The following is a 21777-nucleotide window of genomic DNA, read 5'->3' on the forward strand; positions in this document are numbered from 1 at the left end:
CTCGGTAATAGCGGTCTTTACCGGCTATATACGTTTAATTAGGATATATAATTTATCCCTTATTATCGACCTTATTACTATTATCTGCTTAAATTCTAGGCCGAGGGTTATATTAAACCACTCTATATATTTAGAAAGGGCCTATTCTAGCTTAGTATAATCGTGCCGGTCGTTTCTTAATAAGTTATTAATATAATTAACCCATTCGTTAGGGCCTAGGCCGTCCGGGATTTATCTCTATTTAAAATAGTTATTCGGGTCTTCTGGCTATTGGTCTGGCTATGAATAGCTTCGCGTTACTCTAGATACTGCCCTTGACGCTAAGGCTGCCTTAGTATTACTAGAAGGACCACTTTCTATTAGTGTCTCTTCTGCCGATAATACCGGAATAGGTCGATATAGTCGGAGCGAAATATCCTCAGGTTTATTAAGGATTATCGTTTGATCAGGATTAATAAGATCCCATACCTTCCTTGCCTAAGCCTCGCTCCGAATATAATCATACCAGATATCCCACTCGTATCGGGATGTTAGAATATATGCAGGTTTATTGTAATTAACCGTATTAGTACCTATCTTTGCTATCTGCAATATTCTAGGCACGAAAGGCTAATTATCTGACTGAATAGGTCAATTATAGATAAAGTTGAACTACGAAAAGTATTGCGATCTTTTGAATAGCTTCCTTTTTATTATGGGAGGCCATATGAGTATAATAGCAATACGAGGTTTTAATAGATCTAGCAGGAATCTACTATCATACCTCAATAGGTATCCGATAAAGGCGGTAACCGTAGTATAATCTTAGATATCGAACGATATAGTGCTGTGGCACCTAACAAAAGGATGAGAATAAGGTTATTATATTATTTTATACAATTGCTACCATATTAGGAAGCAGGGAGAGAAAGCGGTATATTGTAAAGGGTTGACCTGACCTGTCTCAATAGTACTTAGGTCACCAGCTATTTATAGTGGGCACGGGGGTAACCCTAAGGGGCTACTGTTCCCTCGGTTATATGTGCCACATTCGTATCCGGACATTCCCGATACATGTGATGATCCACCGGTATCCCCGCCGATACCCGGCCACCTGGAGCAAGAGCGAGCAAGTGCGAGCAAGAGCGACCCCGCGGGCGGGCGATAAGATAGCATTGCGCTATTTGCGCGTTGCTTTGCTTTGCCCTTTGCCATATGCCCTTGTCACAACTTTCCCGCATCACCAAGCACGAAAAGCCGCCTCCTTGCATGTGCCCTGCCCAGCCATCGGTTCATCGGCCTTCCTCGCAGGCTGTTCACCGCGGGTCGCAAAACAACCCCCCCCCCCCCACCCAATGGCGCCCATCCCCATCACCATCATCACCGGCTTCCTGGGCTCCGGCAAAACCACCCTCATCCTCAACCTCCTCCCGCAGCTGCGCCGCAAGAACCCGGCGTACAAGCTCGCCCTGCTGAAGAATGAGTTTGGCGACCTGGCCGTCGACTCGCAGCTGGCCGCGTCGTCGGCCATCGCCGGCGTGCAAGAGATGCTTAACGGCTGCATCTGCTGCAACCTCGTCGGTCAGCTCGGCCCGGCGCTCGACGAGCTCGCCCGCACCGTCCGCCCCGACCGCGTCGTCATCGAGACCAGCGGCTCCGCCTTCCCCGCCACGCTGGCCCTCGAGGTGAACCGCCTGGCGCGCGAGTCGGGCCGCTACTCGCTGGACGGCGTCGTCAGCGTCATCGACGTCGAGAACTGGCAGGGGTACGAGGACACGAGCTACACGGCCCGCATCCAGGCCCGCTACACGGACCTGATCGTCTTCAACAAGTGGGAGGCGGCCGGCGAGGACCGGTACGAGAGGTGCCTGGACCGCGTGGGCGACCTGGAGGTGGACGTGGCCAAGGTCAAGAGCGCCAAGGGCTACGTCGACGCGGGCCTCGTGTTTGGCGTCGACGGCGCCCTGGCGCGGGAGCTCACCGAGGACGGCGGCGGCGGCGGCGGCGGCGGCGTCGCAAACGGCACCCTCCCGCACACCCACCACCAGAGCGAGGTGGAGGTGCTGTCGGTCGAGCTCAGGGCCGACGCCCCCGCGGCTGTCGTCGCCACCGACAAGCTGCTCGCGCTGCTCAGAGCCGCCCCCAAGGATGAAGCGTACCGCATCAAGGCCGTCGCCACGCTGTCGTCCCCGCCCGCAGACTCGGATGCCGATGCTCCCCCGCCCGCGGGCCATCCCGCCGGACGCTACATCCTCAACTGGGCCTTTGGCAGGTGGACCTTTACCCCCGTGCCGCAGCCGCGGCAGGAGCACGAGTCGAGCCGCGACGCGACCCTGCGCATGACCGTGATACTGGGCCGGTGCGAGAGCGCCAAGTGGAAGAAGAAGCTCGAGGCGGGGGGTTACATTGCGTTGCAAGGCCCCGACCGGGGCGAGTTGAGCGTGAAGCGCATTCTCTAGCGAGTCTCTTGCAAGTGTCTGCCGCGCCGCTTCCCCAACCACTAGATTTCTTTTTGTCTGTACATGACCGTGGCTAGATGAATGACGATATGACGACAAGACAGAGACAGGCTATACCGCAGATTTGCGTAGACTCCACGATAGAACAATACACACAAGCACAATGCCCAACTGGTAGAGAGACCTTTTTTTCACCTCCAACCAAGGCCATCCCATACATCCCCCGACTCAGCATCGCCGCCGCCGTCGCCCATCAGCGCAACCCGCTCCCCCGCGTCCTCCGCATCTCCAAGACCCCCTTTAAAAACAGCGACTCGCATCGAACAGCACGTTGGCCCTGCCCACCAGCCCACAGCGTCTGCACCCCCTCGCGTGTCTGACAACCCTCGGCCCAGCCGCGCTCTCCCCCGCCCGGACAATAACCCCCCGCGGCGGCATCTCGTTCCTGTACCACGCCAGGTCCGCCGTCGCCAGCGCCTCGGCCGCCGGCCACCCGCTCTCCTCAGAGTACACGCTGGACGAGCAGCTCGCCCAGCTGCCGCGCGCCACGGGCGCGGGGACCGCCCGCGCCGGCACAAAGTCCGCCGCCGCGCCTGTGCCCAGATACCGAGCGGCCTCGCCGTGCGCGAGGAGCACGAGCGCCTGGATCCTGTCGCGCTGGCTGTCGTCGCCGTCGTCGCCGTCGTCGTCGGGGAGGAGGAGGAGGCCCAGGGGCGGTGGTGGAGGCGGCGCGCTGTCGCGGGGAGGCATGCCGATGGATGCGGGTGGGCGGGGAGCGGTGGTCTGCATGCAGGGTGTTGGGGAGTGTGGGACGGGCATGGTCGTCCTGGTCGTGCTGGTGGTGAAGGCGGTTCCCGCGCCGGGTCTTTTATAAGTCGTGGTTGCGGTGCTGTGGGCAGCCAGGCTTGTTTCTTTGTTGGGCGTCTGAATCGGAGGCGTGGTGGGCGAGTATCACGACGAACAAAGCGGTTTTGAGGATCATGAACTGCAAAGGTCGACAAAGACTAGGGGTGAGTGAAGGCAAGTTCAATACTAGTAGCGAATGAATGCAAGGTTTCTATTTGTCTAGATTGTGTGTGTGTGTGTGTGTGTGTTTCTATTCATATAGGTTGTGCGTGTTTATGTGTGTACGCATCCAACGCGTTACGACATGTTGGGCCCGACGTCGAGCCCAGGGGGGGTTATAACATTGGAATCACGGATGAAGCACCGTCTCTAGTCTACTTATCCAGGCTGGCTTACAGATTCACCGTCACAGTCAGGTTGTTGCTCAAAACCATCAGCGTAGGCGGCAGGCCCTTGCACAGAACCTCCACGTCCGAGAGATACTGCACGGTGGAGACTTCGTCAAGGCTGGTGCCTTCGCACGGTATGGGCAACGTGGTCATGAGGACCGCCGAGTCCCTGGAGTTTCTGCACATCAGCTCGTTCAGGATGAGGTGCTGGGCCCGGCTGGGGAGGTCGTTGAACGAGAGGGCGACGCCGCCGCCGCCGCCGCCGGCGTCTGAAACCGGAGACGCTGCCGACTCCGCCGTCGCGCGACCGTGCTGCGGACGCCCGTGCGGCCGGTCCTGGCCTGCCGTCGACAACTGCGAGTTCTGACGCGAATGGTCCGCGGGCCGTTGAGCAAAAGACATCGTCCTTGCGCCCTCCTCTCCGCTGACTTTGGTCTCCGGTAGCGGACGGCTGGAAAACTTGCCGAGCGAGGATTGTCTTGAAAAGGCGGGCCGGTCTGCTGCCCTCGGGGTAGGGGGGTTGGACGCGCACGGTGCGAAACTGATTTTGGACGAGCCCTCTGCCTCGGCGGTGATTTTCGTTTCCGGAACAGGTCGGCTGGAGAAGCGGGCGGCGGACAGCTGTCGCGAGATGCTGGGTCGCGTCGTCGGTGTCGCGTTGTCGTCTCTTGATACGAGCCCGTCACCTCTGGGGGGGCTCGTGGAGCGTGATCGTCCAGGACTTGCGGATGTGGGTTCCGAACAGTGAAGGGGGTTCAGGGTGGGAAAGGATTCCATGTGGGAGCTTTCCTTTGCTCCTGCTTCTTCCGGCGTTTCCACTCCCGTCTTGGCCATTCCTGGGACATGCGACGCCGCTGCGGTTTCTGGAATGGCTGGTGCTATTGTTTGCGAGGCCGACATTGTGCCATACGAGAGACGCGTGGTTGCCGTATCAACGCTCCCTGGCTTTCTCCCTCGTCCATATTTCGCGCTTGCTATTGTCTGCGCCGGGTAACTCGATTGCCTGTCGGCTTGTGTCGTCGGCCGACGCAAACCATGGGATGCTGGGCCTCTGCCTTCACGCCCTGCCACCAAGAGAGGACAATCGTGTCTCATGCTATATGCCTCATCGTCGGAAGATTCCCCCGTGTCAGTGTCGGTATCTGCATCGGACGAGGAATCCAGCAGAACTTCATCGTTGATATGCGTCGTATGGATTCCCATGTTGACGCCGAGTTTGAAAAGCCTGGCAATGTTCGGCCGGCGAGGCATCTCCATGACCTCGGCCATGCTCTGGCGTCGACGATGGCCGCCATTTTCCTCATGGGGATTGTAACCAACATTTCCAGCGGCATCTAGAATGTGAGCCAACTGCGAAAGCTCCTGACTTGCCGAGAGGCCTCCTGTTTGCCTGCGTAGTCCCTGCAAGTCCTCCCACCACCCTTCGTCCCTCAATGCTTCGGCTACAACAATCTCCGTATCATCGTCCTTGGTTTCGCCGTTAACAATGAGCTCATAGGTATTCAGATTGGCAGATGCCAAGCAAAAAACCAAGACATGGGCGTCGATGCGTAGCTTCTCTAGGAGTGTCTTGACTCGTGCGCTTTCCTCGTCCACTTCGTGCTCATACTCCACAAACACCATGACACGAATAGCGTACACCCGCCGCCAGGTTCGCACGCTACGCAAGATATGTCCCAGTTGCAATATGAGGGTGTCTTGGACATGGTTAATTATATTGGCAAGCTGATGTGTTTGACAGCGAACCCAGACTCACATGTTTCAAAGTTTGTTGTCAATACGTTCTGCCCGTTTGCCGACACCTCTGCAGACATTTGAATGGGCCACAAGTCAATGTATTTTTTCGACTTGGTCTCATCATGCCGCGGCGTTTCTAGCTTGTCGAACCCATACGCCACAGCTACGTTGAGCCTGTACTTTAGAGCCAGATCTTCCAGCATGGTCATGTACTCCGTAGGTGACATCATGCCCTCGGTTCGAATCGCGTCTGTCGGTAGCACGCTTTCAAGCAGCAAGGCTGATGTGTCTCTGCGACGTCGGTTGGGAGTCTTGCCCTGCGTCCTGGTCCTCCGGCTCGTTTGAGCTGCTGGGGAGGCTGGAACGCCCGGGACGGGTACAGAGGGATTTGACCTTCGAAGGTCTTCCATGTTGTAGAAACCCAAAACGGCCATGTTTGGCCGCATGCCGCCGAGACCAGCGGCCAAGATCAGGTTTCGAACTCCCCAAATAATTGAAGGCGACATGGTTAGCTGAACAAAAGCTTTGATTCTGGAGAATTCCGAAATGTATCTGGACCACGCTTGCTGTTGCAGCCGGGCTTCATGAACGCCCGAGTCGAAATCACTGGTCACGATAACGTGGCCCAAAACGTACAGCGAACCTTTCTTCATCGAGTTGCAGAACTGGATGAGTCTAGCCTGACGACGTGGGTCGTTTATGAGAAGAATAATGTGTGGCCGCCAGAACTTGATATGCTCCGGTTTCAGTCGCAGCAGATACTTTCGCACCTGATGATAGATGAGGTTTTGGGAGACATCACCCCATCGTTTGGGGGGACAGAGGTAGTGTATCAATAAGAAAAGGAGGACCAGGGCGCAAATAGCAATCGCTGCATAAGTTTCGTCAATGAAGAACATGGCTGACGCCGAGAGTAGGCTTCCGATGCATGCCGTTTGCCAGTTGAAGAATTTGAAGCTGGGGCGGAAATTGGGTGCTGAGCCAATCTTGAGTAAGAAACAAGCCAGGTTCATCACAAAAAAGGTCATCTACCCAGTTAGCAGGCGTTTGGGATCGCGAGGTAAAGGGTGGCGGAATACCTGGTAACCCATAGATATGAGTGTTGCTATCTGATTCAAGTCTGCAAGCAACGCCACCTGGGCAATGGCATACGTCAGAAGGATAGCAAACATGGGCTCATCGCTCTTCTTGGTACCCCTACCCAAGATGGAAAGACCCGGGAGAAGCTTGTCCCTTGCTAGAGCCTGAAAAAGCTTCGCGGATCCAATGATGCCCATTAAGGCGGAGAACAAGGTCACGGCACATTCTCCTGCCAGAATGATACCCTTGGATAGGTTGGTCAAGGAAACAATATTGGCATTGGCGAGAAGCGAATCCCTTTCGATGGTGAAGGCCATGGACAGAGCCACCAGAAAGTACACGATGAAGGTTGTCAGCATGGCCCAGAGGGTTCCCTTGGGGATTGCCTTGCTGGGATTTTTAAGATCTCCCGACATGGATGCGCCAGCAAAAATGCCCGACGTGGCGCTGAAGAGGTTGTTAGAATAAGCTCACATCTCGCCCCTTTCCTCTCCCTTTGATGGAAATCAAAAATAAGAATCAAGAGTAAGAATAAAGAAAATCGGGGTACTCACGGAAACAGGATACCGAAAAGGTCTCGGAATGTTGCAAGACCACGATACACCGTCTTGTCAGAGTTGGGGAACAAGTTGTTCGCAAAAATGTTCAGATTGACGCCGGTAAAAGTGACGCCGGAAATGCGGTCGACAAAGGGCGCCTTGAAAATGGCAGACACCGGAATACTAACCACGGATACGGTCAGAATGGCCAGCAGGAGGTTGGACGCCTTGGAGAAGGTAGCCGAGCCCAAAAGGCACATGCCGGTGCAAAAGAGCAACGCTGCCGTCTGCAAGCCGTACAAGGTCCAATAGCCCTGGGCAAAGGCAGATCCGAAATTCAGCTGCAAGCAGTCAAGCAACCCAACAATGTTGAGGGCAGTATTGAGAGCCTGGGCCAAGAAGAAGAGGGTTCCGATAGAGCCACCAAATTCGGGACCTAGAGATCTCGATATCAAATAGTACGCGCCACCACCCTTGACTTCGCCGTTCGATGCAATAGCCGACAGGGATAAAGTTGTCAAGAGATCGACACAATAAGCAGTGACGAGCAGCGCTGGCTTGGCTTAGCAACCGAACATGCCAGCGGCGGACAGGCGATAAACGTACCCAGGATTCCTAGGAATCCAACCTGTCCCAGAATGAGACCAAAACGCAAAAACATGAGAATACTCATAATGTTGAGGCAGACGGGGATGTAGACTCCAGAAACCAAGCCCAGCTTGGATCCCTTGGTCGTACCCATCCCGTTGACCGCAATGTCGCCTTTGTCGCAAGGGGAGGCAGGCATGATGCAACGCTATAAATCAAGATGCTGAAGAGTGATGCACCGCTGAAAAGCACGAAGAGCAATGGTGGTCTCAAAGGATCATAACCACATGGATGCGGACGTCGTGATCGCCCAGCGATCTTGTGAAGGATGATTGTGGCCAGCAACGACCGTGACGTTGGCAGTCATTGGCTGGCGAGAAAGTGGGAGATTAAGCTGTTCGAATGGATTGAGCTGTCGAGGGGAGCCAACATGACATGAAAAGGAGTTGACGTTTGGTGTTTTGGCAGGTATTCTGTTTTGTCCAGCGGCGGCTTGTGGCTGGAGCTGAGATGAGACGAGCACATATCGTTGAAGAGAAATTAAGAGAAATTGGCCGCGAGCCACCAGGCCATACCATACATACAGTACAAGCATCCACCTACCAGACGTCAACCCTGCCTGGAGCGTTCCCCAGAACAGGCACGGGGCCCAAGTTCATACAAACATGTATGTACATAGGCAACCCCGGCCTTTATGGCGGCCCGAGGGGCTTGGCTCGGCCCGTTGGGCTACACAGCAGGGCGAGAGGCGAATATTGCCAATGCCTGGCACTGGACATGGAGGTTTCCAAAGGTCAGGGGGGCCACGGAAATGGATTGTTTGAAATACCAAGTTTCCGAACCAAACTGAAACGCATCATCAGAGTCAAAGTCTGCTGCTCGATTGGGTTGGTACGTTGACCTGCGATGGTAACTAACTAGGTACCCATCAACTATGTAACTCTCAAATGCATGGCATGGCAAGCCAAGTCGTCATTCGCGGGTCCGTGAGCCCCTGCGCTTAACCGGAACCGGATCCGAGCAGCTTGAGGGAATCAAGACATGTGTGCTTGTGCGGAGTGCCGTCCCTCCTCACGCATGGTCGCCTAATCCATCACACCCAGTAACCCGTCGTCGGCTTCTCGAGCACAACGGGCTTCCCCGCGCCATGGCCGCGGGATGGCGCACATCATGGGCCACCCGTCATGGCGATGCTTGGCTGTCGCTGTGATTTGGTCCATGGCGGGCAAGTGGCACGGTCAGAGGCCCATTGCTGTCGTCGGGCGATGGCGATGGCGATACTTTCCTGGGCATTCATTGCAAGGGCTCAAAACCGATCTTCGTCTCCGACGGCGACCTGTTTGTTCATCATGACGCACGGTCCTCTCTGCCAACAGGGCAGATTTGTGTATCGTGGGGTCCGTCGCCAAAAGACCAAGCAAGCATGGAACATTGAAGTCGAGGCTGGCTCGTACCAGACGCTATCCTGGACGATGGCCGTTGAACGGCTTCGGATGGACTGTGGACTGGACTGGCTGCGATAAGCAGTGCTACGCAAGTGGGGTATCCTTGTGGCATGCTTCCAGGAGCGGTGGCTTGGACGCGCAGATGGGGTGACACGTCGAGTAAGCTGCGGTACGACTTTAAAAACCTTATCGAGCGAACCGGGCTTCGATTGCCAGGAAGCTTGGATGCATGGCAGGGCCGGGTTGATGATGATGATGATGATGATGATGCAAAACCGACCATTCCGTCACAGGGCCACCTGCGTCCGCGGCAATGCGTTGGAGCCGTGGGGAGGGTCGAGAGAACCGCGGCAATCAATGTACGAGGCAACAAAGGACATGCGGGCCTGGCAAAACATGGCTTGGTAGCAAAACGACGGGGGTCTGGTGTGCGCAAGAACAGATGCTTTCTTTGGGCGAAGCCTCGAGTCTGGATTAGTTTACAGTAACTGTTTTTTTTTGGGAGGGGGAGGGGGGGGGGAACGGCCCGCGCCAGCCGCCAAGGGCCATGCCATCATCGTATGCGCATGTATTGGCTCTCTGGGCTATTCGCGGTCCAGATGGCAATGGAAAGCCCATAGAGGAGACTTGGGACAGTGCTAGAAAACGTAAAGGGGCAAGGGAGGATGCTTGCTCTGTATACTTCTTAGACTAGGCGGGAATCGGACGGCTTCACACCGTTTGCGCTGCTTCGACTTTTTGATCCTGCGAGTACATAATACTTTGGATGTCTCGAGACGCCTAACCCCGTGCAACGACGATGTCAAGTCTCCAAGTCATTGCCGAGGCACCGAGGGGAGGAATCAATTGGCAAAGCCCAGGCTGGTTTCATTGATCAGGTCAAGTTTGCCTGCAAACTTTTGTCATGCCAAGGGTGCCGAGGTGGAGGAGATGGATGATGTTGAGAACCAGGCCAGCCTGCTCAAGTGCAGTGCGTCTCGTGATTCAGGCTAGTCCGCGCCAGCAGGTGCCACGGTAGACACCAGATGGTAAACACGCGCCGCAGCACCCGCTCTACCACCGCGGCACCGCCTAACAGGAGCGCCGTGCAGCCAACAAGACAACATTGAAGCTATTCACCAGTTGACCAGAGCAAGATCTGCTCTGAACCCCCCAGCGATTTCAAAACGGGCTTTGGCCTCCTGGGCTGCATGAAAACGAAAAACCCAACTGCCTCACCCGCCGATGAACAACCCGCCACTGAAACAGGCTCACCAGCCAACAACGGGTCAATGAGCCGCAGCCTTTATGTATCAATTGATTCAATATTTAATAAATGTCTGGTTCTTTCCTGGTCAGCCCCACTAGGACTGGGCTTCCGCCCTCTCCAAAGGTCTGGTGGTGTCGGTGATGTGTCTGGTGGTCGCTGTGGTGTGGGTGTGAGGTGTGGGGGTAGGGGGTAGGGGTGCGGGTGGGTGGATACAGACAGTCCGGTACAAGACATCAATAATATTGTTGTCAATTGCAACCAGACAGGCAGCTTTTACTGGACCTTCCAGGCCAACCAACCCCTACCGGCCTTCTACACCTCGTACACCCACACCGCGTCCCAGGCATCTCAATTGTCAGAGTCAGCTGAGGCTGCGCCAAATCATTGTTGAGCCCTCTTCACTGACCTCTTCAATCGTCGACACCCGGTTGATTACTCTGCTCCTTTTTCTTCTTTGCAGCGAGTCCAGCGCGCTTTATCGCTTGACTCGTCGTCATCCGTCCGCTGAGCCACGCAGCTCCCCTTCCTCCCCCCCTCCAGAAGCCCGCCGTTGACGATGCTTGAGGGCTTCTAACTACTCCCAGGGGACCAAAGAAAAAAAAAGAAAGAACGCGACAGAAGCAGGCAGAATACGGCCGATATGCAAAAAGGAGGCCGGCTACCAACCTTGTGAAGAGTCCGTTACAATCCAACCGCTCATTGACACCTGGCAACCATGTCGCTGCCCAGAGATCCCGTTAGTCAGGGCCCCAGGCCTTCGTCTCCTCTGCCCGGCCAGTTTCGATCATTCTCCTCTTCGCTTCCCCGCGACGAAGTCACTGCCCGTCTTGCTGGGCCAGTCCATGGAGGCTCGCCTGCCCGTGGCGCCTCTCCTGCCCTCGGGGCAGAGGCATCGCATACAGGCGAGACTGCCCCTCTGGGTGGCAGCTTTGGCCAAGGGCCCGGCGTCTCTGCCTTGGCCGCCGCCTTGTCCAACTCACTGGGACAATCGCCGCCTCGCTACGGAACACCGGCAGCGAGAATCAGCACGCCCCCGCGGTCACGGTCGCCCGCGGTCGCCGGACGGTCCGCCACACCTACGCAGGTTGGCTCCTTCGACTCGAGGTCTCGTTTCGCTCTCGGAGGGCCCGGCAGCACCGGCCCATACGAAGACCCTGAAATCGTCAAGAGACACCTGGTACGACCCAACGAAGCGGAAAACATTTCCGAAGAGTCTTCCCTTCAGGGAACCATCAAGGGCAAGCAGTCATCCGACACGGGCATCGGCAATGCCAATGACGAAGAGTTTTCCAGCTTGCAGTTGCAGGGCGGCGATGTTACGCGCGGCATCTACAAGTGGACCGAGCAGGCAGAGGCCAAGAGCAGGCTCAACCGGAGCAAGAGCTACGACGAGATGCGTCCTGAACCGGAACAGGAAGTGCTCGACATCAACTCCATCAAGGTGCCAGGCGGCTTCAGACGCGACCACCTCCGGCGCCGGGCGTTCAGTCCCAGCGGGCAGCTGTCGGAACAGGGCGGGAACGGAATCAGCTTTCCGGGGACTCTCGACCAACCTCGGCTTTTCACCTCGAGCTTTCTAGAGTTTCTGACCATCTATGGCCACTTTGCCGGCGAGTCTTTGGAGGAAGACGACGAAAACCTCGGGCCCAACGAAATCTGGGACTCGGGCGAGGATCACGAGGACCTGGACGACGAACCGACCGAGGACAGCGCCCTGCTGGGTCCTTCAAAGAGGAAGCGCAAGAGAAAGCCCCGCGGTGGAAGCGGCCAGAACAGCCCCATGAACGCCGCTCTGTTGCTGCTAAAGTCCTTTGTGGGCACCGGCGTCTTGTTTCTACCCCGGGCTTACCTCAACGGCGGCATGCTCTTCAGCAATCTTGTGCTGATATTCGTGAGCATCCTCAGCTACTACTGCTTCGTTCTGTTGGTCTCGACGCGGTTGAAGATTGAGGGGTCCTTTGGCGACATGGGAGGCATCCTCTACGGCAAATGGATGCGATTCCTGATCCTGGCGTCCATTGTCATCAGCCAGATTGGATTCGTAGCCGCGTACACCGTCTTCACGGCGCAGAATCTGCAGGCCTTCATCCGGGCCGTGTCCAACTGCAAGTCCTTCATCAGCATCCCGCTGCTCATTCTCATGCAAACAGCAATCTTCCTCCCATTCTCCCTTCTCCGCGACATTGGGAAGCTGGGGTTCACCGCTCTGATCGCCGACGCCTTCATCATGATTGGGCTGGCGTACCTCTTTTACTACGACGTCATCACGCTCAACACCAACGGACTGGCCGACATCATCATGTTCAACCAAAAGGACTGGACCCTGTTCATCGGCACCGCCATCTTCACCTTTGAGGGCATTGGCCTCATCCTCCCCATCCAGGAGTCGATGAAGCACCCGAGCAAGTTCCCCCGCGTCCTCTTCCTGGTCATGGTCATCATCACGGTCCTCTTCACCGTCATGGGAGCCATCTCGTACGCGGCGTACGGCTCCAAGACGGAGACTGTGGTGCTGCTCAACCTGCCCCAGGACGACAAGTTTGTCAACGGCGTGCAGCTGCTCTACTCGTGCGCCATCCTGCTCTCGACGCCGCTCCAGATCTTCCCGGCCATTCGCATCATCGAGACGGAGCTGTTCACCCGAAGCGGCAAGTACAATCCCTGGATAAAGTGGAAGAAGAACATCTTCCGCTTCTTCATGGTGATGCTGTGCTCCGGCATCGCGTGGGGGGGCGCAGACCATCTCGACAAGTTTGTGGCCTTGGTGGGCAACTTTGCCTGCATTCCGTTGGTGTACATCTATCCGGTAAGTCCTCCAGCTGGCTTCGGGAACCCGTCGCTGCGGCACCTGTTGCGTCTCGCGGGATCGCTAACACGGGGGGTTTTTCTGCAGCCTCTGCTGCATTACAAGGCTGTCGCGCGCACCAGAATGTGGAGGGTTTCCGACATTGTCCTATGTATATTCGGTCTCGCAGCCATGGCTTATACGACCTGTTTGACCATTATGAGCTGGGCCAACTCGGGGCCCAAGTCGCCCGGATACTGCGACGGTAAAGGGAGATGAAAGGCAAGAAATTAGAGATGAACTAGAGCACTCGAGCGCGATAGAGCAAGACGCGGCCCTCCCTGCCTTTGTCACACACGCGCACAAACACACACGCGCACACATTCGCATTCTTCTGCGTCGTTGGGAAACCTGTAATGGTAAGATTGTATGGGCTTGCGGAGACTTAGATTCGGCATGGCGGTTGCGTAGACGGGATCTATTCTTTTCTGTTCTTTTCGCATGTTTCTCTCGAATCCTTTCCTTTCGTTCCTCTTCTCGTTTCTCTTCGCTTCATTTTCTCTTTTTTTTATATATACCTTGCAAGAATAGGTGGCCCGCGGCCCACGTTCAATGTAGAGTCCATTTACTCCGTAGCTGGTATATGACTTGGTTCCGGCAAAACACCCAAGACTAAAAGATGGAAAGGACTCCGAACTTGCGATGATGGAAATGGCATATCGCTCGCTCATGGCTCCGTGACCAAAGTACATACCCAAGGCGCCTGAGGCTTGCTGCGTGATGCTGTGGGTGGGTCTGTCCTATGTAGCATTTGGTGTGTGGGAGCTGACCAGCTGATAGGCACTGCTGTCCCAAGCTTCCAGCTTCAAAAGTCCATGCCTCCCAACGCCCGCCGCCATGTCCATACTCATGGCTTCGAGGCGATCCCCTCGTTTGCAACGCCGATTTCTTCTCTCGACGGCGCCTTCACGCTGTCGCTCGTTTGCGACGCGACAACAACCGCGAGGCCCCCCTCCGTTCCCCACCGTCCAATCCTGTCCCTCGCCAACGTGTGCATGTGCAGCCACGCCGGTACTGCCCGAGGGATTCGAGAGAGACACCACGAGCCGGCTGAATGGGGCGATGTCAAGCTATGCCGAGCAGGTTCTTGTTTGCACGGGACGCGACGACTGGTCGTCCAGGATCGAGGACGAGCGCGGAGGAGACAACTTGGCGGCGGATCTGAAGGAGCTGTTTGGGCGAGGCGGGACATATAGTGATGTGAGTGCGTGCGCTTCGGCCCCCTAACCACCCATGGCTTGAATCGCGGCTGCAGCTTTGAAACAGACTCTCATTATCAAGCGTCGAAGCGTGGTAGCCCTACCACAACATCTCCGTGCTGAACTCGTCCTTTCCCAGCTCCCCGCCGCCGAGAACGCAAGCCCAATCCGCCTCGGCGTACCTCCTCCCCAGCTTCAAGTACATTCCCTTCCTGCCCCGCGTGTCGTTTGACAGCGTGCAGGCCCTCGCGAAAGGGTACTTGCTCCCGGAGAAGCTGCACCCCGCGCACGACTGCCTGTCCCCCATCCACCGCGACAGACTGACCCGGAAGACGGCGTACCAGCGCCTCCTGCTCGGCGTGCAAGACGTCGCGGACGTGCTGGTCCTCATCTGCGGCCACGGCGGCCGGGACCCCCGGTGCGGCATCTTTGGGCCGCTGCTGAGGGACGAGTTTGAGGACAAGCTCGCAAAGGCGCGCCTTCGAGTGGCCAGGGATGCTGTGCGTGTCCAGCTCGGCCAGGCCGAGGATACGACGGCGAGCGCGCACGCCCGCGCCATTGGCGACGGCGCGGTGGCCCGAGTGGGACTCATCAGTCACATTGGGGGGCACAAGTTTGCGGGCAACGTCGTCATCTACATCCCGCCGGCGAGTCGGACCAGGGCCGGCGAGCAGCATGCCCTCGCTGGATGCGGCATCTGGTACGGCAGGGTGGAACCAAAGCACGTGGAGGGCTTGGTGCGAGAAACGATTCTGGGAGGGCGAGTGGTCGAGGACATGTTTAGGGGGGGGATTGACTCCAAGAGAAGGCTGCTGAGCATCTGACGTATATGGTGGATTGGAAGCACGGGGGTTGATTGTACATTGCATGGCAGAGGGCATGCGGAGCCAGAGGCTGTAGCTGTGCGACGGAGCCAGGGAAATGCCCTATTTTTAAGTAGACTCTAGGTGTAGCCATTGCCGTGATGGTGTTGTTGGGAGACGTCAAGTTTTGTTCGAGGGTGGCCGCGCGCGCACGTGACCTTTTTACGGCAGTGACGAAGGGGGCGCTTCGAGACTTTTTGGCACTCGGCAACCCGCTTCCCACACGCAGGCGTAACCAAGTCAAGTCCGCACGCTTCAAATCAATCACCAGCCATTGGGGAAGGGGGGGACTCGGTCACCGTATTCTCAAAGCGCTCGACCATCGTGGCGGCCGCGTTGGATGAGAACGCACCCCCGCGCCAGCTGCAACGGCAGCGCCCTCGCAAGATGGGCCGGCCAGCCCTCCACGCGGCGGCTGCGTCGTCTGCCACCGCCGCCCTGGCAGCAGCAACATCGGGGACGGCAAACCCGCAGCCCCTGCAGCCCCGACGCGCAAGCACCACGCCCTGACCGAAAATTCGAAGCCCGGGCGTTCCCGACAACGCTCATCGTCGCCGCCGCCCTGCTCGGCGGCGCGTCGTACCATCTCTTCGCACCGGCCGGCCGGCCCGCCACTCTCAACCAGGACACCTTCGTCCCGTACGCAATCACCGGCCGCGACGTGATATCCCCCGCGTCCGTGCTGCTGACGGTCCGCCCGCGCCGGCGCGACACCGCCCCGCCGTACCTGACGCCCGGGCCGGAGGCGCGGTGGAAGCACGCCCTCTGGTCCGTCGAGTTCAAGCAGCCCGAGTTGCAGATCGCGCGGCACTACACGCCGCTGCCGGCGCGGGACGGCCACGACGACGACGACGACGACGACGACGCCCGGGCGGGCACGCTGCGCTTCTACGTGCGCGCCGTGGCGGGGGGCGAAATGTCCAGCTACCTCGGGCGCCTGCCCGTGGGCAGCGACGTGCACCTGCGGGGGCCGCACGCCGGGTTCGACGTGCTGCGCAGGCTGGGCGCGCGGCGCCGCGTCGTCTTCCTGGCGGGGGGGACGGGCATCGTCCCGGGCATGCAGGTCGCCCGGGCGGTGCTGGACGCCGACGCCGGCGCCGACGTCCAGATCCTGTGGGCGGTCCGGTCGGCCGGCGAGGTGCGCGCCGCGGCGGGGGCAGGAGAAGACGCTGCGGCGCCGTGGCCGCCGCGGCGCGGGTTCTGGGGCGGCGCCGCGCGGCCCGCGGACCTGACGCCCGGCATGGAGGGCGCGACCGCCATAGCCGCGGAGCTGCAGGCCCTCCAGGCCAGGTACGGCGACCGGCTCGCCGTCCGGGTGGCGGTGGATGAGCTCCGCACCCGCTTCACCGCCGGGGATGTGCAGAGCGCCGTGGGCCGGGGCGGCAGCACGCCGGCGGCGGGGAGCGGTCGCGCGTGCAAGCTGCACGACCAACTGCTCCACCAGCAGGCGACCGAGCTTGAGCCAGCCGCGATGCCTTGCCGGTGCGCCCCGGCGTCCAGCCCGGGAAAGAACCTCTTCATCGTCTCCGGGCCCGAGGGCTTCGTTGCCCACTACGCCGGGCAAAAGATCTGGCGCGACGGCGTCCTGACCCAGGGTCCGGTCGGCGGCGTGGCTGCCCAGCTGCAGCGCGAGAACGCCTCGTTCGCCAACGACTGGCTGGTGCTGAAACTCTAACTTATCGTGGTTCCTCGCCGCAATCAAACTGTATAATACTGCCCCGACGCTATACCAAGACGAAGGGGAGAAAAAAAAAGGGGGGGGGGAGGCACTAGAACACATAAGGGTAGCACAGCCATGGTCAGGATGGAACTAGAGAAAAAAAAAAGACTCATTAATGTGATATTCCTGCGCGTCAACGCCCACCAGCGCATTGCCCGCAACTACAACTACTCCAAAACGTTGGCGCTCCATCTCATCGCTCCTACGTGTTCTGCACCTTTCTGTAGGACGGCGGCTTGACTGCTCGCCTGATCAGTTTCCCTGCATATGGCGGGATCAACGAGACCGCTCCAATGGCAAATACACGCCATATGAACCCCCTGGTGAGCCAAAAGTTAGCCGGCAAGGCAGAGAAACAGAGCAGATTCGGCGTGGCGGAGAAGAAGAAGAAGAAAAGAAAAGGAAAAAAAACCGAGATCGTCGGAAAACGAAGAGAAAAGAAAAACTACACGGCTTACCAAGTTATGACAAACTTTAGGTCAAAGTACCCCCCCAAAAACGGGATGGAGCCAATGTATACCAGAAAGGTGCCCAAAATACTGAGAACCATGACGGGGTGCCACGTCGTGATTTCAATGGCTACCATGATCAGCTCGTTGAGCACCAAGACGGTATAGCTCACCGCCACCATTTTGTTGCCGTCCACTTGGGTCAGGATCTGCGATAGACCTTGAATCATGCCGCCTTGGTATATGGATACAAAGACCCATACGAAAAACGTGCGGTACGACAACGAACGACCTTTGGTCAGTTCCTTGTATAGCTCGGGATATAGGTTGGCCACGTTCTCGTCTACGTCCTTGTCCAGGACCAGGGACAAAACGGGAGCAGCAGTGTATATTGTTGCGTAACCAACAAGAAGCCAGTCCTACACGGTACGTCAGCACGTGCCGTTTTCCTTTCTCACGTCCAACCACCGGGGTGAAAGGGGGGGGGGGGGGGGGGGGGGGCAGAGACGACCAGCAAACGTACCTTGTATAAGCCTTCAGGCTCAAACTCAATCGCAATACTATACATGGTCTGGCAGACTGCAATAATGAAGCCACGGTGAATCACAAACTGCGCCAGCTTGGCGCTCCGCTTATAGCTGTTCCGGCCGTGCCAGACCAGGAGCTTGACCAAATGATGGAATTGCTCAATGGAGAAATCGGCTGCCAGGCTTGCTTGGCGGCCTTCCTTGCCGACGATACCAACACCGACATCGGCCGCCTGAATCATGGACACGTCGTTTCCTCCATCGCCGATGCAGCACACCCGTTTTTTGGTATAGCCCTTGATGAGTTTGGCCACGTCGGCCTTTTGTGTTGGCGAGCAGCGACAAGCAACGACCGTCGGAAGCTTGACCGCCATGGAGATGAACTCGATGCGGAAATGGGTCAGCAGGAGCTGTAGACTCTCGCCATCAATCAGCAGACAAGCATCTGGTTTGCTGCGTAAAAAATCGAGGTGCTCCTGTGCAGCGTCGGGCCGCTTCAACCTGGCCACGGTGTAGATGTATTGACCGCGAGCCACAAGCTTGGAGCTCACTGCGACACAGCGAGCAGTTTCGACTTTGTCGCCCGTCAGCATCCAGATCTTGATGCCTGCGTTGCGAAGCAGTTCCAGAGATGGCTTGACGTCCTTTTGAAGCTTGTCTTCCACACCAGTCACCCCGAGCAACTCGAGGTCGTTCTCGAGGTAGTGTGACACGACGTGTTGCATTCCGGCATCGCGGTTCGCAATGGACAATGCTGCTGCGCGGTACTTCGATGAGAAATCCTGGTATTGTCGGTGCGATAGCTTCTTACGGCCGACAACGAGCGTTCTTAGGCCTTCCCGTGCCATGTTGGCTGTTTCTTCATCCAGCCAGTCATTAGCAGCGACTATAGAGCCCATCACCGTGTCGGCGCCCTTTTGATAGAACCATATCTCGCCCGTGTCGAGGCTTGCGTTGTTTCTTTCCATGTCGTCAAGGAAGTGGACGATAATTCCCATGCGCTTCCCGTCAGAGGTGAAGGGAAATACGTCAAGAATCCGAACACGCACAACTGGACGTCCCGTCTCTGTTGACTGCAGCGTCATACTTTTCCGATCCCGGTATGACAGTTTCAAGCCAACCGACTCTGTCCACCTGACAATGGCGATTTCATCCGGAGACGACGCCTGGTACGAAGTCACTTCCTTGTCGTCCTCCATGTCGACCGTAGGCGTGACATTATGACACAGAGCCAGGGCGAGAACAACATCGCGAACGCGCGAACCGATTTCTCTTCTCGTTCGAGTGGCGCCAATGTTCATGTTCGTCGAGAAATTTAAAGACGGTGTTACAAGCATCGTCTGCGAGGATGGATCCGTGGTAGGCTGGATGTGGAACCCCTGTCGAACGTATGACTTGACCTCGTCCATAGCTTCGTTGGCATACGACACGGTGCCGACATGTATCTTCTTCATTTCCATGTCGTTTTGCGTCAGTGTGCCCGTTTTGTCACTCAAAAGATACTCGATCCGACCCAGATCTTCGGGAATCGTGCTGGTACGGACCACAGCTCCGGGAATGCCGGGATCCCGCTGAATGAATCTGGAGTACGCACTTTTTCCCATGTCGAGGTTGACCCGTAAGCTGATAGGCACGATGGTGGAGAACAAGACAAGGAAACGCATGATTTTAATATACCACACATTTCCTGATGTGTTCTGAAACCCTTCCAGCGCCACAAGTATCACTGACAACGCCAAGGTAAGTGCGCAGAGAATCTTGGTCAGCGAGTTGATTTCGTATTCTAAAAGACCAGTCTTGGACCGCGACGGAGAGCTTGACAGGGCAGATCGGGTCTGGGGACCAGTGTATAGGATAACCGCCAGGGTGGTTCCCTGAGACGCAATTACGGTGTTGGCCCAGGCTGTGTTGTCAATGGACAAAGCGGCCGAATTAGAGTCGTCGCCTCGATGGATAACGGAATGATGGCTAGCAGCATCCTGCTTCGAGTCTAGCAACTCAATAGTCCCAGCAAACTCGTTGACCTTCTTGTCGGGCTTTCCAGCTGTGACTCTTAGGCGAACGAATTCTTCGGCAGGGATATTTTGCGTCAGGGCCGAGGCCAGTCTCAATTTCCAATCCGTTTCGCCATCCAGCTGGTCAGTTCTGATGAAAGTCTCCCCAGAGCCCCCGCCCCCATCTGCGTCTCCTTTCTTAGTGTCGATCCCAAGCTGCTTCCCCTTGCTCTGCGACTCGTTATCAGTAAAGGCAAGCAGTGTCTCTTCTTCGGCGGGCTCCTTGGGCGGTGTCAACGTCGTGGTGCTCTCGGCGCTGAAGCATTGTAAGATGGCTACATCAGCTGGCACGCGTTGACCTTTGCTGAGCTTGAGGACATCGCCCACTTTGAGATCCTTGGACTTTCGATTCATCTCTTGGACAAAGGAGGATGGATGGTACGTGTCGTCTTCCTCCTGAATATCTGTTAAATCGTGACGTGCCTCTCTTTGTCTCCGCGAAGCTCGTTTGCTGTAAGAATCGGATTTGAGCAATCGGCGTGCAGGCCGCACTATCGCGGGCCGGCTCCCGGGATCAGCAAATGTCAAAACGCGGTATTCTTCCGAGTTTGCCTCGTTATCTCTTCGCCGCCTTTCGATGTCATCGTAGGCCTCTTTGCCCATGGTAATACACAAAACGAATGCCAACGGGGCTATGTATGTAGACAAATAGCCGATGCGAAGGGCGGGAATCGCTTGCGACAACGCAACAAGAAGAAAATACATGTTGAAGAAGAAGGAGAACTCGTTGTATAGAGTGATGGGAAGAAAGGTCAATGCTGTATACTTGGCATTGGACACAATGTTGGCCGGGTAGCGAGAAAACTGAGTCGATCCAACAGCGACGCGGCGGGACGTTGAAGGGTCATCTTCCGGATCCTCAACCGATCCCTCTTCGCCATGCTCCTGCTGCTGTTGTAGCTTCCCAGAGAGAAAGTTAGGCAAGCGGATACTGGAAATTGATAGCTGGCGACTGTGTGATCTGCTATGACGGCCAAGAAGTGGAGCGTCATCCTCAATGTGAGAAGCTCCTGTGCCGTCCGGATCGTCCGACACGCCCCGAGCATACTCGTTGACATCATCTCGGTTCTGACCGAGCTCTCCATACCCTCGACCACCACGTTTGTTCGCGCGGCGTAAACCTCCCATACGCAAATTACGGAGCGCGATCCTCGAGGGATTCGGATCAGCTGCAGAAGGGGTTTGGTTTCGGTGCGATTCCCTGAGATTTTCTGTCGAGATTGGGTCTAGCTCGTTGACATCGATGTCCAGATCAGAATCAGAATCCTGAGTAGGGGACTCGGGAGGCTCGGTCGGTCGGTACGGAGGGGTCGAAGACATGCCGCATCAACCTGTCCTGCCAGGTGTGCGAAGAAAAGGGACAGAGGCGGCTAGCCGGCGAGGTTTCGAGGTGATGCACGATGGCGTTTGTGTTGCTTGGATGATCATACTGCGCTGCAAGGCGCTACATCAGTCTGTTATTCGCGTTGTCAACGACGCCAATCTGCAGAGGAGGTTGATTCAGGCAGCTAGTGCATGATGCACAAGCGCAAAAGAGCATAAGAAATATCGCCACCAAGTGACAAAGCCAGGAGGGACAGATTGGTTACGTGGGAGACTCAACCTCTCGAGAACTACGAAGGGAGTTGCAGGAACTCAAAGGTCAACAGTAACGTGGAGCAACAAGTCGCCGCCATTGTGAGTACGTATGTATGTATGTACTCCGTACTGTGACAGTGAACCAAGCGTCGCGGACAGGCTAGGCAGCTGGCGTGGGGCACCATACAGGTGTGCAGGGCCACTGCAGGCTCTAGCCAGTCTGCCGGTACG

General features: G+C 56.9%; 6 protein-coding genes across 6 annotated transcripts; 4 read left to right on the forward strand and 2 right to left on the reverse strand.

Annotated features, from left to right (window-relative positions):
* Nucleotides 1-1334: 1334 nt before the first annotated feature.
* Nucleotides 1335-2818, forward strand: UV8b_06902 (uncharacterized protein; the record flags this gene model as incomplete). Its single annotated transcript, XM_043144399.1, has 2 exons — nucleotides 1335-2420; nucleotides 2516-2818. 2 exons carry the CDS (start codon nucleotides 1335-1337, stop codon nucleotides 2816-2818), a joined length of 1389 nt encoding a protein of 462 aa, XP_043000334.1.
* Nucleotides 2819-3676: 858 nt separating this feature from the next.
* On the reverse strand, nucleotides 3677-7816 carry UV8b_06903 (uncharacterized protein; the record flags this gene model as incomplete). Its single annotated transcript, XM_043144400.1, has 5 exons — nucleotides 3677-5370; nucleotides 5430-6438; nucleotides 6490-6937; nucleotides 7045-7582; nucleotides 7636-7816. The coding sequence occupies 5 exons, from the start codon at nucleotides 7814-7816 to the stop codon at nucleotides 3677-3679; spliced, it is 3870 nt and encodes a 1289-aa protein (XP_043000335.1).
* Nucleotides 7817-11026: 3210 nt separating this feature from the next.
* UV8b_06904 (uncharacterized protein) lies at nucleotides 11027-13375 on the forward strand (the record flags this gene model as incomplete). Its single annotated transcript, XM_043144401.1, has 2 exons — nucleotides 11027-13117; nucleotides 13205-13375. 2 exons carry the CDS (start codon nucleotides 11027-11029, stop codon nucleotides 13373-13375), a joined length of 2262 nt encoding a protein of 753 aa, XP_043000336.1.
* An 843-nt stretch (nucleotides 13376-14218) lies between these two features.
* On the forward strand, nucleotides 14219-15179 carry UV8b_06905 (uncharacterized protein; the record flags this gene model as incomplete). Its single annotated transcript, XM_043144402.1, has 2 exons — nucleotides 14219-14356; nucleotides 14454-15179. 2 exons carry the CDS (start codon nucleotides 14219-14221, stop codon nucleotides 15177-15179), a joined length of 864 nt encoding a protein of 287 aa, XP_043000337.1.
* Nucleotides 15180-15605: 426 nt separating this feature from the next.
* UV8b_06906 (uncharacterized protein) lies at nucleotides 15606-16893 on the forward strand (the record flags this gene model as incomplete). The annotated part of the gene is made up of 2 exons (XM_043144403.1): nucleotides 15606-15640; nucleotides 15702-16893. 2 exons carry the CDS (start codon nucleotides 15606-15608, stop codon nucleotides 16891-16893), a joined length of 1227 nt encoding a protein of 408 aa, XP_043000338.1.
* A 247-nt stretch (nucleotides 16894-17140) lies between these two features.
* Nucleotides 17141-21288, reverse strand: UV8b_06907 (uncharacterized protein; the record flags this gene model as incomplete). The annotated part of the gene is made up of 3 exons (XM_043144404.1): nucleotides 17141-17258; nucleotides 17397-17806; nucleotides 17911-21288. 3 exons carry the CDS (start codon nucleotides 21286-21288, stop codon nucleotides 17141-17143), a joined length of 3906 nt encoding a protein of 1301 aa, XP_043000339.1.
* Between the last annotated feature and the right edge of the window lie 489 nt (nucleotides 21289-21777).

Source organism: Ustilaginoidea virens, chromosome 5, assembly GCF_000687475.1.
Source record: "Ustilaginoidea virens chromosome 5, complete sequence".
Classification (NCBI taxonomy): domain Eukaryota; kingdom Fungi; phylum Ascomycota; class Sordariomycetes; order Hypocreales; family Clavicipitaceae; genus Ustilaginoidea; species Ustilaginoidea virens.